Below are 18,378 nucleotides of genomic sequence, written 5' to 3'. Positions count from 1 at the left end.
ATGGTTTCATAGTTGCTGTAACTGAGCACAACATTTGTTCTCAACTTCCTGGCAGTGAAAAGAGAAGCTCATTATTAGGAAGGAGAATGCCTACTAATTCCACAGGAACATGGCACTGTGTTCTGAAAGGAATTTCTTTTGCAGGGACAATGAGTGATATAGTTTGCGGCTTTTATGAAAAATGCAGCAGTAGATTTCATTTCTTCTTACTGAGAAGGCCATTGAAAGTTGGGGGAAGTGACAAGGATATCAATTCTGCAAGGAGGCTAAAGTGGTCTGAGAATATAATCTCCCAGTACTGTACTTATAGATACAAGGCAGAATTTTAGTGTTTCATCCCCACATACCCTTTGCTGAGCCAGGCTTTGATAGAAGCTGGACTGTACATGATTTGAAGTTGTCCCCTCTGACCAGAGCCTGGAAGATTTTCATCTCTGTTGCTGGTTAAGGCCAGATCCATTCTTTTTGGAAGTCAGACAAGCAGATGGTGGGGCTAACATCTTTTTGCGAAGACCAAGCAGCCTGGCCTGCGTACTCATCCAGGTGGAAGCCACCCCGTTGGTGGACGAAATGAGCTGAGGAGGTACCAGAGAGCAGATCCAGGCTGGCAGGGGAAGCAGCCCTTTGATTGCTCCAGAGCATGGACAGATGCTCGGCTGAGACTGCAGAGTTCCACCCACAGGGCACAGCAGAGGTGGGTTTAGCCGAGCCTAATAAGGAGCAGGTGTAACCAGCAGGCTTCCCAGCCAGAGGAGAAACTCATTGGGCTCCTGGGGTGCCGTAACTCTGAGAGGGGTTGCCAGAATGAATTAGCTTCAGAGTGTACCCCAAGTTCCACAATGAGATGATTAGCTGAAGAGTGTACCCCAAGTTCCACGATGAGATGACTCGTGTTTGTGGTGGTTTCATATTGATTGATGTTAGAGGATGCCTGCCCAAAATAAAAATTTTGCCCTAAACATAGCTTAAGCCTTTTTCTTGACAATAAGTAGTTCAGTATCAGGACCATTTCCATCCTGGGCTCTTCGTTTATTATGATGAAACGGTCTCATGCTACATGTTTAGTTACTTGTCTTTTCACTTGCTACTGCCCGGTTATTGTGACCTATCAAAAGATCTGAGACTTGATGTGAAATATATACTGACACTAAGTAAATTAGTTGGGAAAACAAATTTTTTTTTTTTTTGGTCAGGAAAAAACACATCCCATCTCCTCCTGGGGATTTATTTTCCACTGTACCAACTATAAAATCACACTTAGCTATTTAGTCTGTGGCCTTTGTAGTTTTTAACAATAGAGGAAATTTCTAAAGGTTCTGGAACAGGTGTAAGTAGCATCTTTAAAAAAGTGAAGTATTTTTTATTGTGGTCTTTGTATCACTTTGATGAGACTCATTTTAGGGATCTCTGTGCATGGGGATACCATACCAGTGTAGGAGAATAGTTGGAGCATTGACATCCCAGAGGAAATTACAAGCAAGAATTATGTCAGGTGTCATAAAATCTTTCCATGGGTTGGTGAAATAGCTGAGGTTGGTCAGGATTGTGACCCACTGGAAATATGCCCCCGAACTCCTAGGGGCAATGTCACTTAGTTTACCCTGACTGTTGCCAGGAAAAAATGCTAGCTAGTCTCGTTTGGTGGACCTTCTGTTTATTTATTTATTTTTTAAAGGAAATATATGAATTAAGATTTCTAAAATGTGAAATCTTCCCATTTTGGAAAGTTAGTGGCCAATAAGAAAATACCAAAAAATAAAGGACCCTGTATTGTCTAGATCTAGGCCGTATGCTTTCGCCATGACTTCTGGTCAACCAGTTTATAAGGTTTACACATCAGATCATTTGTAGGCTGGGACCCAATCCTAAATCTGTGTGAGAGGCTATTATTTAATTTAAATTAAATGAAACTTACATTTTCCTGCTGAAGACTGATGTATTTTATGGAGAAAGCCAACCTTATGGTCTTTTATGTAATTAATTTTTCTGGTCATAAATTGTAGTGTTTCTTGGTGAGAACCACCTTGTTGATAGAGATGGATAAGAAAAAGCTATATAAATACTATGAAAACCTGAGTATAACTTTTTCTTTATAATATTTTGCTGAAATTTTCTTGTCATTTGTTTACCGAAGGGAACTGAGACCTTATCAAGTTCTAATTTCCTCTTTCACAGATGTGGGCACTGGAGTCAGGGTGAGATCAAGCTTATTGTTTTGTTAGTGACAAAATCTGCTAGGCTTAAATCTTGGTCTTTTGCTCATTGTTAATAATAATTAGCATTAATTGAGGTCCTCATTTGTGCTAGGGCAGTTTTCTAATTTTTCCAACAACTCCCTGAGGCAATTACTGTTGTTACTCTATTTTATAGACAAGGAAACTGAGGCAGAGGGACTTGCCCCAGGTCACATAGCAAGTAAGAGGCGAAGCTGGTGGAGTGTGTTTATCTCTCACACTACACCATTTATTCTTTTCGAGGCACTTTATTTCTTAAATTCCTAGAATATTTGGGCTATTTTAGAAAGCTGCAGTTCTCAGAGCTTGACATTGTAGAAGAACTGAAAAATTTTCATTTATCTCCTGTTTTAGCTCTCCGTAGGTATAACACATGAGAGCATTCTGTAAAATGTCCTCATTCCTTTTCATTGACTATTGTTTTTAGGCTGTGATTATTGGAGGCCCTTTTAGCAGAAATTTTAGAAATGATTCCCTGTTGAAGGCGCAGAATTTACAAGTCCACAGCCCTAGTGGCGTGGTATAGTGGCTATCAGCTCAGAAATCAGAGGAAGGTAGATTTGGTTTCCAATCCTGTTTTGGCAACTGTGTGACCTCGAGGAAGCGACCTGGCATGGTTGGGCCTCAGCTTCCTCTTTTGAAAAGTGGGAACAATCACAGTGCTCTTCTGGTAGCATCATTCCTTTAAGGAAGACAATGCGTGAGTGTCCCAGTGCCTGGCACACAGTTAACATTCCACAGATGGGGATTGCTGATGCTACTTCTAATGCCAATGGCCAGAAAGAAGGCAGAAGTGGTGATTCTAACCAGTGTGTGCTAACAGACTGTTTGAATTCAGGTTTTGCGCATCCTTACTTAGTATTCTTTACGTTCTTGTCTCCACCGTGGGGTGGCGTACACTCTCGCAAGAATGGAGCAATATATCGAGAAATTCCTATTTTGAATCCTGCTTTGACCCACCATGGATTGACTTCCAAATCTCTTTCTCAGCATTTTGCTGAGAAACTGAAGTTTCTTAGTTGTGGACTCAGGGAACAAGGGTAATTTTCAAAAAAGGATTATCATATTCCCTATGATGAGAATGTTATGGCAGACAGGACCCCATCAGAGCTGAAATGCCTCACTCCATGATTTAAGCCTAGGCGCGTATCGTAATCTCTTGTGGCTTTTGAGTTCTATTCATGTTTATTTATTTATTTGGTGGTGGGGGTCAGGGTGGGCAGGGTAGTGGGAAGTGATTCTGTTTTGAAGAGTAGCCATTAAAAATATTCACTGCTGTTTCTGTTTCTTTTTGGTTTATTGCCAAAGTACAGTTCAGTATAAGCTAAAGGGAAATTTTACTTTAGAGCAGTATTGCTGTTAAGCTAATACGAAGAAAAGATGCATTAGGAACCATTGTTTGTTGCATTAGAAACCACTCTGTTACTTGGACAAATAACCTGGAGGAATTATTTGATAGGTTGTTAAAGCCAATACGGAATCTTAAAATGGGATGAGCACCCTTTCCAGGAACCTGTAATTCAAAAACAGTTCTGTGAACTTTTCCTAAAATTACTACTTGATATTCTTTTTGTTAAGCCTAAGGAAAAGAAATTTTCTTTACCTTCAAGAAAATGTCTTAATGAAGGTCCTGGTTGTCAAGTTGAGACTGGAGAAGCTTTGGTGACGATATAATGGCAGATAGTGGGGACTTTGTTTATATTAGAATCCTTTTCCTCTTGACTTTCCAGTCTCTTCTCAAGGCCTGAGCTCCATTTAAGCTTTCGCTGACCTGTCCAATCAGATCTTGTCATACCTTCCACTATTTGTTTACTGTCCATGTGCTAGTATCTCTGCTTGGAACCTTCTCTTTTTTTCTCACCAAATACTGTCCCCAGAGGACATCACCCCTTTCAAGGTCAAGAACCATGGATCTGAAGATTCTTGAAGGCAATAAACCAAAAAGAAACAGAAACAGCAGTGAATATTTCTAATGGCTACTCTTCAAAACAGAATCACTTCCCACTACCCACATTCCTGAGACTGAGGGGTTTGGTGGCAAATAAATGCTCATTTTTTTGAGGGCATTTAGTTTTTATATTTAAAAACAAATAAACAAGTACAGTAGTTGGTTTGAACATATTGTATGCTCGTAATCTAAATTCACTTCTAGATTAGACAAATTCTGCTTTCAAAATTAGCTTTCCGCCCTCTTCTGTTATCGTCTTTATGTTGTTTCCTTGTTTTCTACATGATGAATGAAGTCATTTTCTATTATTACAATCCTCATTTAGTGTTTATTGTTCATGCATATGGGTATATGTGTCTGGTCTTACCAGTAGGATAATAAAAACTCCAGGTAGAGGATGCCTGGATCTGTCTGACTGCTTTAAGTCAGCTGGCATCCCATGAACATCAGCACTATGCTAGAAGTGGAGATGCAGTGAGATGAATAAGACTGCTCCATTTGAGAAGTGAACAGTTCAGTTGGGAAATCAGATGAGTTCATAGAAACATAAGGTGGTAGGTACAGAGAACACTTCCATTTCTTCTAATTCTTAATTACAAAGTTAAGAAGTACAATTAAGTGCTAAAAAAAAAAAAAACTCGCCAACCGATAGAATAAAAATGTTCTGATTGAAAAAAGCCTTCTTGGTGTTGTGTACAAATTAAGCAATGTTTCACATATTGTAGGGTCCCAGAATAGATTTAGGCAAATTCATTAAGAAGGCAGTAGATAGTGGTCTTAGGATACACTAAAAGTAAAAAACAACAATAAAAAACAGCACTCACAATAATATGAAGTCCAAGCAAGAGTCCTATATATAGATTTGATAACAGAGGAAGGCATATTTGGTCAAAACAGGATGGTTGATGGCCAACAATAATTCCAGAAGGATCGCTGATGGACAAGTGGCCAGAGGGACTGGGAGGCCAAGGAGGTAAATTAGAGAAAGGAGTATCAAATTAAATTCCGCTTCATCAAATCCAAATTCTTCTTGTCACTATTTGAAGGCCGAGAATTTGCCTAAAAGAGAACGAAGGCAACATCTGCAGGTTAGAGAGGCAACAGCTTGGGTTTCCATGAAGAACCAAAGTTCTGCTGAACTCATGTGAGATTCTTATCAAGCATTGGGACGTGGGCTCTGAGGGGTTGGCTTGTGCCTTTAACCCCTGGGGCATAGGTTAGAGGAGTTAGAGGTTGTCATGGAGAAGCTTTTGAGAAAGGCTTGTGCCAAAATTCTGGGCCTTCCCACTGCTTCTTTGGGAACGAAACGAAACTCTTAGAGATCTGTTTTATTAAGCAAAGCTTGATTCAGGCAAGAGCCCTCAGAGTTTGACAGCACTTTGACCAGAGCGATGGGAAGTGGTTTTCAGGGGAGAAAGCCTGCCACACTGTCTGTCCGATGTGTCTTTTTCTTGTCTACCCTGGCCTGGCACTTCCTTTCCTCACTGACCCTCTTCTGAGCAGCAGCAGTGAGATGGGAGAACTCCAAAGGCCTGGTGTTGTCGGGATCCTCCTAGAGGAATGTGGAAATCACCAGTAGGGGGCAGTCCAGCATGTTCCTTAGTCTTTTGGTTCCTGTCCAGAAGCTCTGGGGCAGGGAGCAGCTTTTTGCCTTTTGCCTTTTGGGTGATCTAGGAAACTGTGACTTGAGCCCAGGTATATTTGTCCACTGAGTAACTGAGAAGCCCTGGAGTGCAGCTTCCCTGCAGTCATTTCACTTCTAGGCCTTTCTTTGTCTCCCTCTCTCCCTCCATCCCTCCTTCCCTTTCCTTTTTCTTTCCTTTTTTCCTCATAAATCTTTAAAATTAAAAAAAAAAAAAAGGACATAACAGTAACTTCATGGTTTATATTCAGAATTGACACTTTAACATTTTTGTCTTTTTTGTTACAAGTTTTTTTTCTAATTAAATACTTTAGTAGTTTAATAGAATACTTGAACAGTTTTAAGTTTCTCTATCCCAGAGCCATTCTTTCCCAAGGTGACCTTGCTTGCAATCTTTTTATACTTTACATGTGTACTTGACTATGAACATTGTGTGGTTGTTTTCTGCGTATATTTAAAAGTTTGCATCAATTGTTTTATATGTGTATATTAGTATGTAATTTGGGTTATTTTTCTTTCTCATTATAATGACGATCTCTTTCTACTCAAATGTAAAGATCTGATTCAATCCAACTTATATATTTATAATATACCTTATTTTTTCTGTTTCTCTTTTTTGAAGTTAAATTTATTGAGGTAACATTGGTTAATAACATAAAGATTTCAGGTGTAAAACATTGTAATTTAGCATCTGTATATTCTATTGCATGTTCACCATCCAAAATCTAGTTTCCTTCTAGATTGCCATATATTTGACCCCCTTTATTCAATTCTCCTTTCTCCAACCCCCCTTTCCCTTCTGGTAACCACCATTCTGTTTGTATTTATGATTTTGTTTTGTTAGTTCGTTTGTTACTTTTTTGTTTTATATTCCATATATGAGTAAAATCCTGTGGCTTTTGTCCTTTCTGTCTGATTTATTCCATTTAGCATAATACCCTCAAGATCCATCCATGTTGTCAAAAATGACAATACTTTATCTTTTTTATGGCTGAGTGGTTTCTTTGTTGATAGATACCTAGGTTCTTCCCAACTTTTGATTTTGACTGTAAATATATTGAATATTCTTGTATATGTCTCCGTGTGTGTGTGCGTGCATGAAAATTTCTTTCAGGTGACTACCTGGAAATGGAATTGCTGGGCCACAAAGTGTGCCAATTTATAATTTTACAGGATACGAGCAAACTGCTCTTCAAAGTAGTTATACCACTTTACACTCCCTCCAACAATGTAAGAGAAATTCCCCACATCCTTAGAAATGTTTTATATTGTCAGACTTTAAACATTTTGTAAATCTAGTGGGAGAGGAATGGTATGCCATTGTTTAATTTGCATTTCAGATTCCTGTGGGGTGAGCAGCTTTTCATGTGTTTCTCGGCCGTTCATGTTTTCCCTGTGTGAATTGTCTGTTACTAACTTTATTGGCTTCCTTTCTAGTCCTATGATTCCTCAATGGTGGCTAAGGAGAGTTTCTTATGGGGTAGATTTCATGATCAATTATCAATTTATAACCAGCAGCTATCTTGTGGGCATCTGTGAAGATGGCAACTTATGAAGGGGAGTTCTTGGCATCTGGGGGGACACTTGCCAACCTTTTGATTTGAAAAATCTGTTGATTTTTCCATTTTGACCAGGAGAAAAATTATTATTTATTTAGGACATTTCCATTTCTGCAGTGGAACAGTATTCTCTAGTGACCATTTTCCATAATTTCATATGGTTCTTTTGCAATTTTAGAACGAATTGCATATGGTTCTTTTGCAAATTTTAGACACTGTGGTGCATATTAAGAGGTTGTGAGGTTTTAGCAATATCTCCTGTCTAGTCTTAGATCGAAGAACAGTTGTGCTTTGCTGAACGTCTGACTTACTTTTATCTTGTGAACACTGAATTTACTACTGACTATACGATGGTGACTAGAGAGCTTAGAATTAAGCTTGTGGCTTTTTCCTAATGAGTACATGCATTTTTAAACCTGATTCCTAGCTCCGTTGATGTCTCTACTCTTGTTTTTCTTTCTTCTTTGCCTGCCATTTTTTATTTATGCTAGTTTGTTGTATTTTATTGGGTACAGCTGGGGAGTTTATAAATTAAAAATCTGATGAAAAATGAAATAAAAATAAAGGGCATAAATAAGTAAAAGAAATGTTAAAGATGTATACTTTGTGCCAAAAACATTGAGTAAGGAGTGTCAGGCCCCCATCATAAGCATGGAGGATCCAGGCAGAGAGCTGATGTTTTCTGAACAGTGACAGCCACCATGCGAGCTCAGCTGTAAGGAGTGGACAGGCTTCTCTGGAAGTTTTGATTGTCACCCCAAAGGAAACCCTTACCCACATTTTTTACCCTTTTTGCTACAGTTGCGTGAAAAAAGCATTAAAATTTAGGACTCTCTGGAATGCAGTTCTTATTGAGAGATGATTTAGAAGAAGGTCACCGAGGTTTCTACTGAAAATGTTAGTGGAATGAAAATCTTGGAAAAATGTATCTAAAGTGAGATAATTTGAAACATTTCATAAAAACCCTTGATGTTGAAAATTGTTGTTTGAGCATGAGGTTGGAGTCTTAAAATGTTTCTTCCTGTGTGTGGTAGAAGGAGATAACGGAATGCATCCTTCCTGCATATCTATTAAGTGCGAGACCCTAGGTATTAGGGAGAACCAAGATCTTTGTGTGGAAGATGCCTTTCTATCTTGGATGTTGCACTTTTATGTAACCGGGGGGGGGGGGGGGACAGTGTTTATGTGGGTCTTTTTAAAATTATTTTTTTTTGGTGTAATTTTGTTCTTACAGAGTATTTATTTATTTTTTAAAATGTATTTTCTAAAGATGGGTGTCCTAACTCTTACCATAAATTTTTGTCATTTTTTTGGGGGGGAGGAGGATTAAGTAGAAGGGACCTATAGATGCTTTATCTTCTCCCCTAATAGTTACTTTTTTTTTTTTTCTATTTTAAAGCTTCTTGGTAACAACAGAGTTATATATTAGTTTTCAGTGTCTTAATTTGAATGCTGTATATCTTAAATGTTTTGAAATGGAAAAGGAAAAATCCATCCTAGCACAACTTCCTATAAGTGCCTTTGGAACTCCAAGTGTTGATCAACCGTCCATGCATTCATCCATCCATCCTTCATCCAATGAATACCTACCTTGTGCGAGGTACTTTACTGGACTCTGTGGTGCATATTAAGAGGTTGTGATCTAAGGAAAGTGGATAGACAGGTTCTTAATTGTGGCACAAGGAAATATCATGGTGGCAGTTCTAATGGCTGTGTGTTTTTATTACTTGGAATTTTCTTGGTTTCGGATGACAGAAACTTAGATTAAACTTCTGTTAGTGACAGTTTACCTCACAGATGGCTGGATTCAAAGGCTCATGTGGCATTTTCAGGGCTCTGTCTCTCTTCATATCTCTTAGCTCTCTTCTGTGTGCTAGCATTAGTCTTGGATGGTCTCTTTCCTTGTGGAAGAATAATTTCCTATGGAAGCACTAGGCCTGTGTAATCTTTCAAGTATGATTCCAGAGAAGGAGGAAGACTCTTTCTGTCCCAGCATTCATCTATTTAATTTTAGGAAATATTCTCACTGGTCTAGTTGAGGTCACACGTACATCTCAAAGCCAGTCATCATGGTATTCTCTGTCTAGCCCGAGTCACCAGTTTACTCCTGTATTTGAAGGTGGGGGAAAAGGAGGGTTCCTACTGAGAATGTACTCGGGCCATGTGGGGTTTGTGAAATGTGCTTCCTGGAAGGAAAAATTGGTGTTGTTATTGACAAAAGCAGAAAGACTTCATACGCTGGGCCACGAAAAGAGAAAGTAGGGAAGAAAGGAAAAAGGGAGTGAAAAAGAAAGAGAAAAAGGGGCAAGGGAATCCACTTCAGCATTTTAGGAGGTAAAAGGAGAAAGTAAATGCTTCTCTTAGAATGTGAGAAAAAATGTGTTTTGTCTTGCGTGTGATGATGCCAGCATCCCTGTGGCTGTCACCATGAGGGTGAAACACCTTTGGGACCTAGTGAATGAATTCCCAAGTTATTTCCACCTCTGTGCATAGGAGATACCATGAAAGAGGAGACAAACTGAAATCGTTAGTTGAAAGAGTGACAAAAGAAAAAGGAAAAATGAGACCTGGTGAACTTGTCATTGACCATAAAACCTGCTCGATCATGTTTTCTTTCTTTTTCTTTTTCTTTTTCTCAATTACACTCAGTTTGGCTCCCCTAACTGTATTTTTATTTTTATTTTTACTTTTTTGGTGGGGTTAGATTGGGTGGGCAAGGATCACCATGACACCCTGGTGAAGCTGGAGGGAAATTACCCATTCTTTTATTTACTGCCTACATTTATTCACTGCTTTCATTCTCTGCTTTTTTTGCAGTTACATTGCAAATCAGAAAAGGTTAGAAATCATCAATGAAGATGATGTTGAAGCTTACACAGGCCTGAAAAATCTGTGAGTACTCAGGACTTGTGTATTTTATCTCAGAACTTTTTCTTATGCTCTATTATAGTTATGTGGGCATTCATTAGTTCGTTCTAACATGCATACGATTATGTGTTTTCCCAGGACAATTGTGGATTCTGGATTGAAATTTGTGGCACATAAAGCATTTCTGAAAAACAGCAATTTACAGCACATGTAAGTAAAGGTTGATTCTTTTGCTTCCCAGGACCCAATTTATTCAATTTATTCAATATTTCTCTCCTCTGTTTATTTTCCTTCTTTTCCAACTCTAAATTCTCTTTTTAAAAGTTAGTATAGCTATAACAATAGCTTAGAAACATTAGCTTTGATTTCCGAATAGCTTCAGAGGGTATTAGAACAGCCTGTGTGTTCCCTTTTATGAATTTTTGGGCCATTTCCATCTTGGACAGAGCAATAGGCCAACAGGAAAGAGTCTGACGTGAAAACTGTGTCTCAGTACAGTGTTCTTGCTCCTTTTCCTTGGAATCGTGGCATTCCCTGGAAGACATCAGAGCCGTGGAACTGAAAGAAACTGACTTGGCTGTGACCTTTTTAGGGAGCTAAAAATTACTAATACTTTCTCCTATGTAATAGAACCTCTTTTGAACCTTCATGTTGCCTAAGCTATCTGTCATGATTGATAAAAGTGGAGAATAATAAACTATGGGACATGCCAAAGGTTCAAACAATTATTAACAATAGCAAATGCTTCCCCTGAAGTCATGTTGAGGCTTTGTCAACTGAAGTCAAACGAAAATAGGGACAGTGGAAGCTCTTGGGTTGTTTGCTCCTAAATCCCATTAGATGATGGCGCTTTTGTCAATAAGGTAGAGCCTTTCTGAGGGGTTTCTTCATTAAATGGAGGATCGCTCATTCCCAAGTGCAGAATGGTGTCTCCATGCCCCGAGTTCTCAGTGGGACCTTCTGCTGGAGGCATGGTGCCTTCATTCATTGACCCTTTTGTGCTTCACAAATTCTCTGCAGCAATGCCTTCTGTATCTCATAGTCTTCGGTTTACTTATGGGACTTTCACCTGCATTATCTCACTTGATTTTTCTAACAGTTGGTAGAGATGATCTTTTTTACTCCCATTTCATGGATGTAAAATCAGGCTGAGGAAGTTGTAGGACTTGCTCAGATCCACAGATGGAAAGTGACAGAATTATAACTTCAGGGCTCTCTTCACGCCATGAATACAGGAAGTAAAATTTGTGCCATCCTTAAAATTCTAGAATCAGCCCTTCTTGTAATATTCATCTCCTTTCTTTTCTTGGGGAGAACGGTTCCCCATCTGATTTTCATGCCAGTTATAGCAGAAATCATTCTCTTAGAGCAGATTGCCTGGATTCTCTAAGGAGATGTGTTGATATTATGAAGAACCTTAATTGCATAAAGCCAGGGTAGTGACTTTGTACTTTATAGATGGTGTTAATGATGAAGTCAATTTAAAAATAAGGTCTGTAGAATTAAGGTTAAAAACATTTGGCAAAAATGTGATAAAACTCCAAGGAGCTTTATTAGCACATTTCATTTAAATGCTTTTTGGCATCATCCCTGTAGTTGGTTTGCCTGCACAGATCTGATGCCTGCGTAGGCCTTGATAGCACAAACAGCAGAGAAGCTGGATAGAAGAAAAAGACAAAATGCTTTAATGCAGTCACTTAAATGTAATTAATGACATTGGTGATTAAGTTCTGGTATTTTCATTATTGCTGACTTTAAACCCAACTTACTCAACAACCATTTTTTTTTTTCTTTTTTTTCCCACTGGCTTACCTTATCACTTCCCCTAATATTGTGATTTTTGTATAATGGGCTATAATTAATAGTGGTTTTAGTAATAGACATTTATTTCTTTATCAGATCTCTTACATTTTTCCCATTTTCCTTGTCACATGATATTTATATGAAAATCAAAGTCACCTTGTGGTTTTTTCAGGGCAGAATAATTTTAACTTATATAAAGCCAACTATCTTTCCTTGTCTTTTAAAGAGGTGCCACTTGGAAATAGGAAACCAAAGAGATGGACACATCCTATATAGTTTCTTTAAAAGCCAGTAGTATGGAAGCCCAATCTTTGGACAAACTGTAAAAACTCTTATTGACGTTGGTAGGCATGTTTACGTAGCAAGGCAGAATAAAGTCAGGCAAGTATCCATGTCGTTACGAAGAAGTCACGAAATGGTCAATAAACTTCATATATTCATTCATGTGATGAAAGAAGCTCTTAATCACCAACACATGAAATTAAATCAAGTCATTGACTTTTGCGAATAACAGGGAAGATGGAGGGAATCAAATCAAGTGTTTGCCTTTGCAGAACTTGATTCCAGTTTCTGCTTATGACTGAGGATTTGGGGCAATTGGCTTCCTCTCCCCTGATTTCTCACACATAAATTATGCTCTTACCCTGACTGTCAACACAGTGGATGTCAGTGAGCTGGGGAAGAAATGTATATCAGAAACCATTTCTCTCTACCTCTGGGATATACTGATTATCTCTGTGAGTTTCTCCAACAATATAAAAATGTGCATAAAAGCAGTCTACTTCATTTGGGGTTTTACACTTGATCTTAGCCAAAAGGCCGAGAAGTGATCATTTGGGGTTTTAAAGAAATTCAAATTAGCTCTTGTATTTCACTTTTACCACTTCTCCCTCTACCCTTCGCATATTTAGCATTACATGGTGACTCTCCAGAGTCTCTGTGACTGGTCACTGAGTTTATTTCTTGACACCTTAATTCCTGCCTAACCTCTGAGAACTTAGAGACTGTGAGAAAAACCAGTATTTGTATTTTCCAGGGGCTTTGCAGAGGTGCTAATTAACTCCTTTGCAAAGTCCTATAATCAAACAGTAAGAGGATTGTTGATTTTTTTACCCTCCCTTCCTCCTTCTTTTTGGCTTTTGGCCCCAATAATAAATATGGTTCATAAAACTCATCTTGTTCCTTGGCGCGTAACCCCGCTCTGGGCTGTGCTGCTGGCAGCCTGACAGGGGCAGCTGCTCCTGGTGCCGGCTCGCTGGCTGACCAGAGAACCTTGACAATAAGTGTCCTCTTTCTTTGCCTCCTTTCTCCTTGTTCTTCCTGGGGAAGAACAGGTTCTCCCCTCCCCCCCTAAGGATGGTGATTTCAGATGAAGATGGAAACATTTATGTCTCCAAGATTGTGAAGACGGGCAGATTGACTTCTTAATGTATTATAGTCTAACGAGAGCCATGCTTAATTCACATTCCGAAAGAAAAGATTTATGTGGGCACATTTTTTAAACTTCCTGGTGGAGTATTTTTTCATGTGGGTGAGCCATTTACACTCAGTGTGAAAAGAGGAGGTGCAAATGTAGAAGGAAGAGGGCACCCACTAGTAGTAGGGGTTTGGGTGAGTGGGAATGCCAATTTAGAATAAAGCAGGGAGTGGACACAGGCACTCTTGAATTAAGAATAAATTATTCATTCATCAACTAACTAGCCTTAGCTCATGCATCAGCTCCAGGGTTTAAAACTCTCTGAAGGTGACTGGTTAGACATACCAGGATACTTCAACCAGTGGTTTTGTTGGGCTGACACAACGAACTAGCCTCAGGTAAGGGTCTAGGATTACTGTCACCCTCAGGTCTTCCATTCTTATCTGGCTTTTAGTCCAACACTCACTTTCTTGAGCAGGAAATAAATATTAAAAGGTTCATTGCAATTTGTTGAAGGCTTGGCTGTTTTTGTAAAAGTTGATATTTGTCTTATATTCATGTTCCTTATTAAACATGTCTAGAAGCCCAATCATTGAACACATTTAAAACAAATTCATCTAGTAAATAAATTCACAGAGGGAGTCAGCTGCCAGGATTATGGCTCAGAATTTCCCAGCTCGAGGTCTTGTGGCATTGATTGTTGGAAACCGAAACTCCTGTTCATTAAATAAAGGTACATATTTGGAACATGCCAGTAAATTCAATATTATTTTTTTCAATTACAAATATGATATCTCTTTATTGGTTTGTTCAAATCTTAAAATGACATGTTGCTAGAATATATCGGGATAAAATCGGACACATTCCTTGTTATCTGATTTTTTTGTCGTTGCTGCTGTTCTCGTCATGGATTATCTGGTTATTTAGAAATCATATATAAACAATCTCAGCAGAGTTTATCAATCAATAGGTGTGTTCTTTCCTATCAAGAGGTGTTAAATCCGGTTAATATGTAAAATATTGTCTATCTCATGATTTCAAAATATTCATGATGCTCTTTTATTTTAAAATATCTTTTCTCCCTGGTGAGTTTATGGTTTTAAATTAAATTACATTTAATCTTCTTACTAATTGTTCAAAAGGTCAGAATCTCTAGGAGGCAGATAACTTGACTCTGAATCAACATATGTAAAAATAAACTTTTCAATAGAAAAGAGATTTAAATAGACAACATGAAAATTATATCTCCCCCTCCCCTCCCATAAATAAGAATTATAGGAGGCAGGATAAACTAAACGATCACACTAGGTCAAAGAAAGAGATTACTGGGTCTAAGCAAGTCATGGACCACAATCAAATAAAATTATATATACGTATTTTTTTAAATTTCTGTTTGAATACTTTGCTCTGAAAATGTAATATTTTAGATTCACATTTAACATTTTTTATTTTTTTCAGCAATTTTACCCGAAATAAACTGACGAGTTTGTCTAGGAAACATTTCCGTCACCTTGACTTGTTTGAGCTGTAAGTAATGATTTTGTATGGCATTTGGGGAAAAAATTTCAAGGGAAAGGGTAATTAAGTATTTTTTTCAATGAGCGGTGCCATAGATCTATTTTTATATCAAAATTCTTGAAAAATGATTTCTCAAATTTTAATTACTTGTTTTTTTCCCCTCATGAAGACTTGATAAAAAATAGTAACATATCAGTACAGTATATATCATTTATGATGAGCTTAAATGTTGTTTTTACATAAATGATTTATTTTCTAGTAGAAGGAAAAAAGAGAAAAAGATGGAGGCTTTGCATTCAAATGGCGACATATCCCCAAGCATCTGTTTGGTCCTTGTTATATCCAGGAAAGCAAAGCCATTCAAGGAGGAAATAACAATGGGCACAACACTCCAGTTTTTATCTACCAACCACAGTGCCCGCTGCTGCTTAGTGAACTTTGAGGGAGAGGTAGTTCTTCTCCCTACCCACCCATTCTTGTAAGATTTTCTTTTAGGTCTGCTACTGCATTCAGTATTTATCCTTATGCCCAATTTCCTTTGCTATAAAGCGATAGGAAAATATTGAAATGTGTTGATGACTAATAGCCAGCATTTCCAGGTTTGTTCAATTTTTGCGTTCTCTCCAAAAAGCAAGTGTAAACTGTTGACATTCCTATGGGTAAGAGAGGCCCAAAGAACCCTAAAGCAGAGGCTCCATGTGGCAGAGGTGAGCCCAGAGGGACACGGCCTTTGAATAGCATGCAAAACTTTTGCTTAAACTGTATATCGCTTAAGTCATAGGGTCCACCCCTATTCATAAGGAAACCGTGCAGATTAGAAGATGCCCCTAGTGGAGTGACAAGTTAATACACAGTAATGAGGGTTACGTGGTGAAAGTCCTGGCAATTGGTAATTATTTGGAATAAACTGAGTTCAGGCAAGTGAAGCACTAGATATCTAACACAAAAAATAGACATGTATAACTTAAAGAAAATATATGAAATAGAGGAAGATGCTCTGTAAAAATTTTAAGCATCACTGTAGAAAATTTTCTTGGTGGGTTAAAAATTAGAATTCTGATTCCAAATTCCTGTGCCTCAATAGTCTCCCTGCAGCATGTTTAATCAATTCATTCAACAAATGTTAATGTTATGTCTGTTACAAATCGAACTAATATGGCAGTAGGCCATGGTGCTATAAGGAGAACTGCGTTCTGTGTTCTAGGGTTCTGCTATCCAGTGAGAGAGGTACAAGTCTAGACAAATACATGTAATAACAATCACTGCAAAAGGAGTTTATACAGTGAGCTAAAGGAATAGGCCAGCCATCTGCCAGCACTGTGTGGCTATTTGAACATTGCTATATTTATAATTGAAGATCCCTTCATTTCTTTGTCCTTCTGAAGATTCAGTCATACCTTCTTTTTAGAAGGATTCTTTAGTTTTTTATGTATTCAGAATGCCAGGAAACATTTTGGATTAGTTAGGGTTTAAACATTGTAGATCTCTTTCACATTACATTCCGTATCCAGTAGCGGCAAATCCTGTTTTGGTGTTGGAGGGATACTTGGAGGCGATCAAGCTGATACAAATTAAACAAGTCTGCCATGACCACATTTTACCCAAAGAAACTCCCAGAAAAGTCTCCAGGGATCCCAGAGATTCTTAGAACCTGACCAGAAAACCACAGGAGTAAATGATGTTGCAAAGCCCAGGTCCTGTCCTCATGGAAATCTTAAGTATTGTGGTTAGTGCCAGGCAAAGCCTATGTAACGATTTTAAATGGCTTCATTTAAAGGCTCATTACCATAAATGGAATTCATCTTAAATAGGCCACTGAGTATTATAAATAAGCATTTAAAGATTTTTTTCTTGTGGTTTTTATTTTCCTCTTGACTACTTCCTCTTTTACCAATCACCGGCCACAGGAGTCCAGACAGCACAGCTGAATGGTGGCTTTATCTCAGCAGACCCTCTCACAGTGGGCTAAGAGGCTCAATCTGCAACTCAGCTGCCCTTGCTCTCAGAAACCCTGAGCTTGGGGGCTGTGTGTCTGTGTGTGTGTGAGTGTGTCCATGTGTGCACATGTGGACGTGCATGCCAAAGGCCCAAGAGCTCCCGCTCAGCTTCTTTTCTCTTACATTCGCTCTAACTCTCTTGCATCAATCAAACTGAACTGTGGTTGCAGAAAGCTAGGAGTGCCATCCGATTAGTTCTCACACTTTGATCTCAGCATTGTATTGCAGTCTCATTTTAAATTAAGTTGACATTGCTCTGCCCCCAACTGAGGTTTGAGCTTATTAAATGATAACACTTTAATCTCTAGCCTGGCCAGATATACTTATGCTAGTGTTTCTGAAAACTTATTGTTGGCATTTTCACTTAAGATCTTCTTAATAACTGTATAATAACTGTGATAAATTTGTAATGGCACCTTTTTTTTTCTCCCTTCTTATGAGACATCCCTTTCTATTTTACTTTATAACTATTTCTGTCTCTATCTTGTTTCCCTATTATTCTGAAAGGTCTTAAATCATTTTGTATCCTTTAGCCTTTACAGGGTTTTTGCATATCCCATAAGCTTAGTATTAAATGAACGACTAATAAATGCTATAAAGGTGGGTATGACTTCCAAAGATTGCTGGCCAGAAAGAATTCATAATTTTGTAGTGCTTCATAAACATGGGTATAGTTAAAACTGAAAAAGAGATGCCTGACTAGGTTTCATTTTTGTTTCATGTAGGATCTTGGTAGGCAATCCATTTACATGCTCCTGTGATATTATGTGGATCAAGACTCTTCAGGAGACTAAATCCAGTCCAGAAACTCAGGACTTGTATTGCCTAAATGAAAGCAGCAAGAATATCCCCTTGGCGAACCTGCAGATATCCAATTGCGGTAATTTACTTTTAAGTCAATGAGTTCTAGTTGCTATTAAGTATTCGAATTGCCTTGGTGTGGTAGAAAGCCTGGGAAGATTACCACTACCTGGGTTTTATCTAGTGTGGTATTGATGTCTCCAGAGAATTGGGCAGCATTTGTGTGCAATATGGAGAAATCAGCTGGGAACAACTTTGCTGAAAAGTTTTTACATGTAGAATATTAATTTTGAATGGATGATTTTAAAGTGCATTGAGAAAACAAGTATACACTTTATCCTTTTGTTTCTTTGTTTGTTCATCCATCCATCCATCCATCCATCCATCCATCCATCCATCCATCTTTCCATCTGAAAAGTATCTGCTAAAAGTGTAGTGCCTCACTGGCCACATATGTACTTGGTTGGCACTTAGGCAGCGTAGAGGAAAGGATCTCAAGGTGATAAAGTGTCCTGACAGCACAAGAAAATGCCGTCCAATCCAGCCCATTTCCTTAAATGTATCTTGCTGACAGATGTCTGTGTCTCTTAA

The 18,378-nt window shown here is 38.3% G+C and overlaps 1 protein-coding gene across 6 annotated transcripts in view; it reads left to right on the top strand.

The window, feature by feature from the left end:
- Positions 1-18,378, top strand: part of NTRK2 (neurotrophic receptor tyrosine kinase 2) — a 319,160-nt gene that overhangs the window by 19,480 nt on the left and 281,302 nt on the right. For all 6 annotated transcript variants that reach the window (XM_016130219.2, XM_016130220.2, XM_016130217.2 and 3 more), the window contains 4 exons: positions 10,201-10,275; positions 10,390-10,461; positions 14,930-14,998; positions 17,712-17,866. In XM_016130219.2, the coding sequence (XP_015985705.2) occupies positions 10,201-10,275; positions 10,390-10,461; positions 14,930-14,998; positions 17,712-17,866 (371 nt within the window). The remainder of the gene's footprint in view (positions 1-10,200; positions 10,276-10,389; positions 10,462-14,929; positions 14,999-17,711; positions 17,867-18,378) is intronic.

Source organism: Rousettus aegyptiacus, unplaced genomic scaffold (genome assembly GCF_014176215.1).
Source record: "Rousettus aegyptiacus isolate mRouAeg1 unplaced genomic scaffold, mRouAeg1.p scaffold_m13_p_3, whole genome shotgun sequence".
Classification (NCBI taxonomy): Eukaryota; Metazoa; Chordata; class Mammalia; order Chiroptera; family Pteropodidae; genus Rousettus; species Rousettus aegyptiacus.
This window is presented reverse-complemented; position numbering and strand designations above follow the sequence as displayed.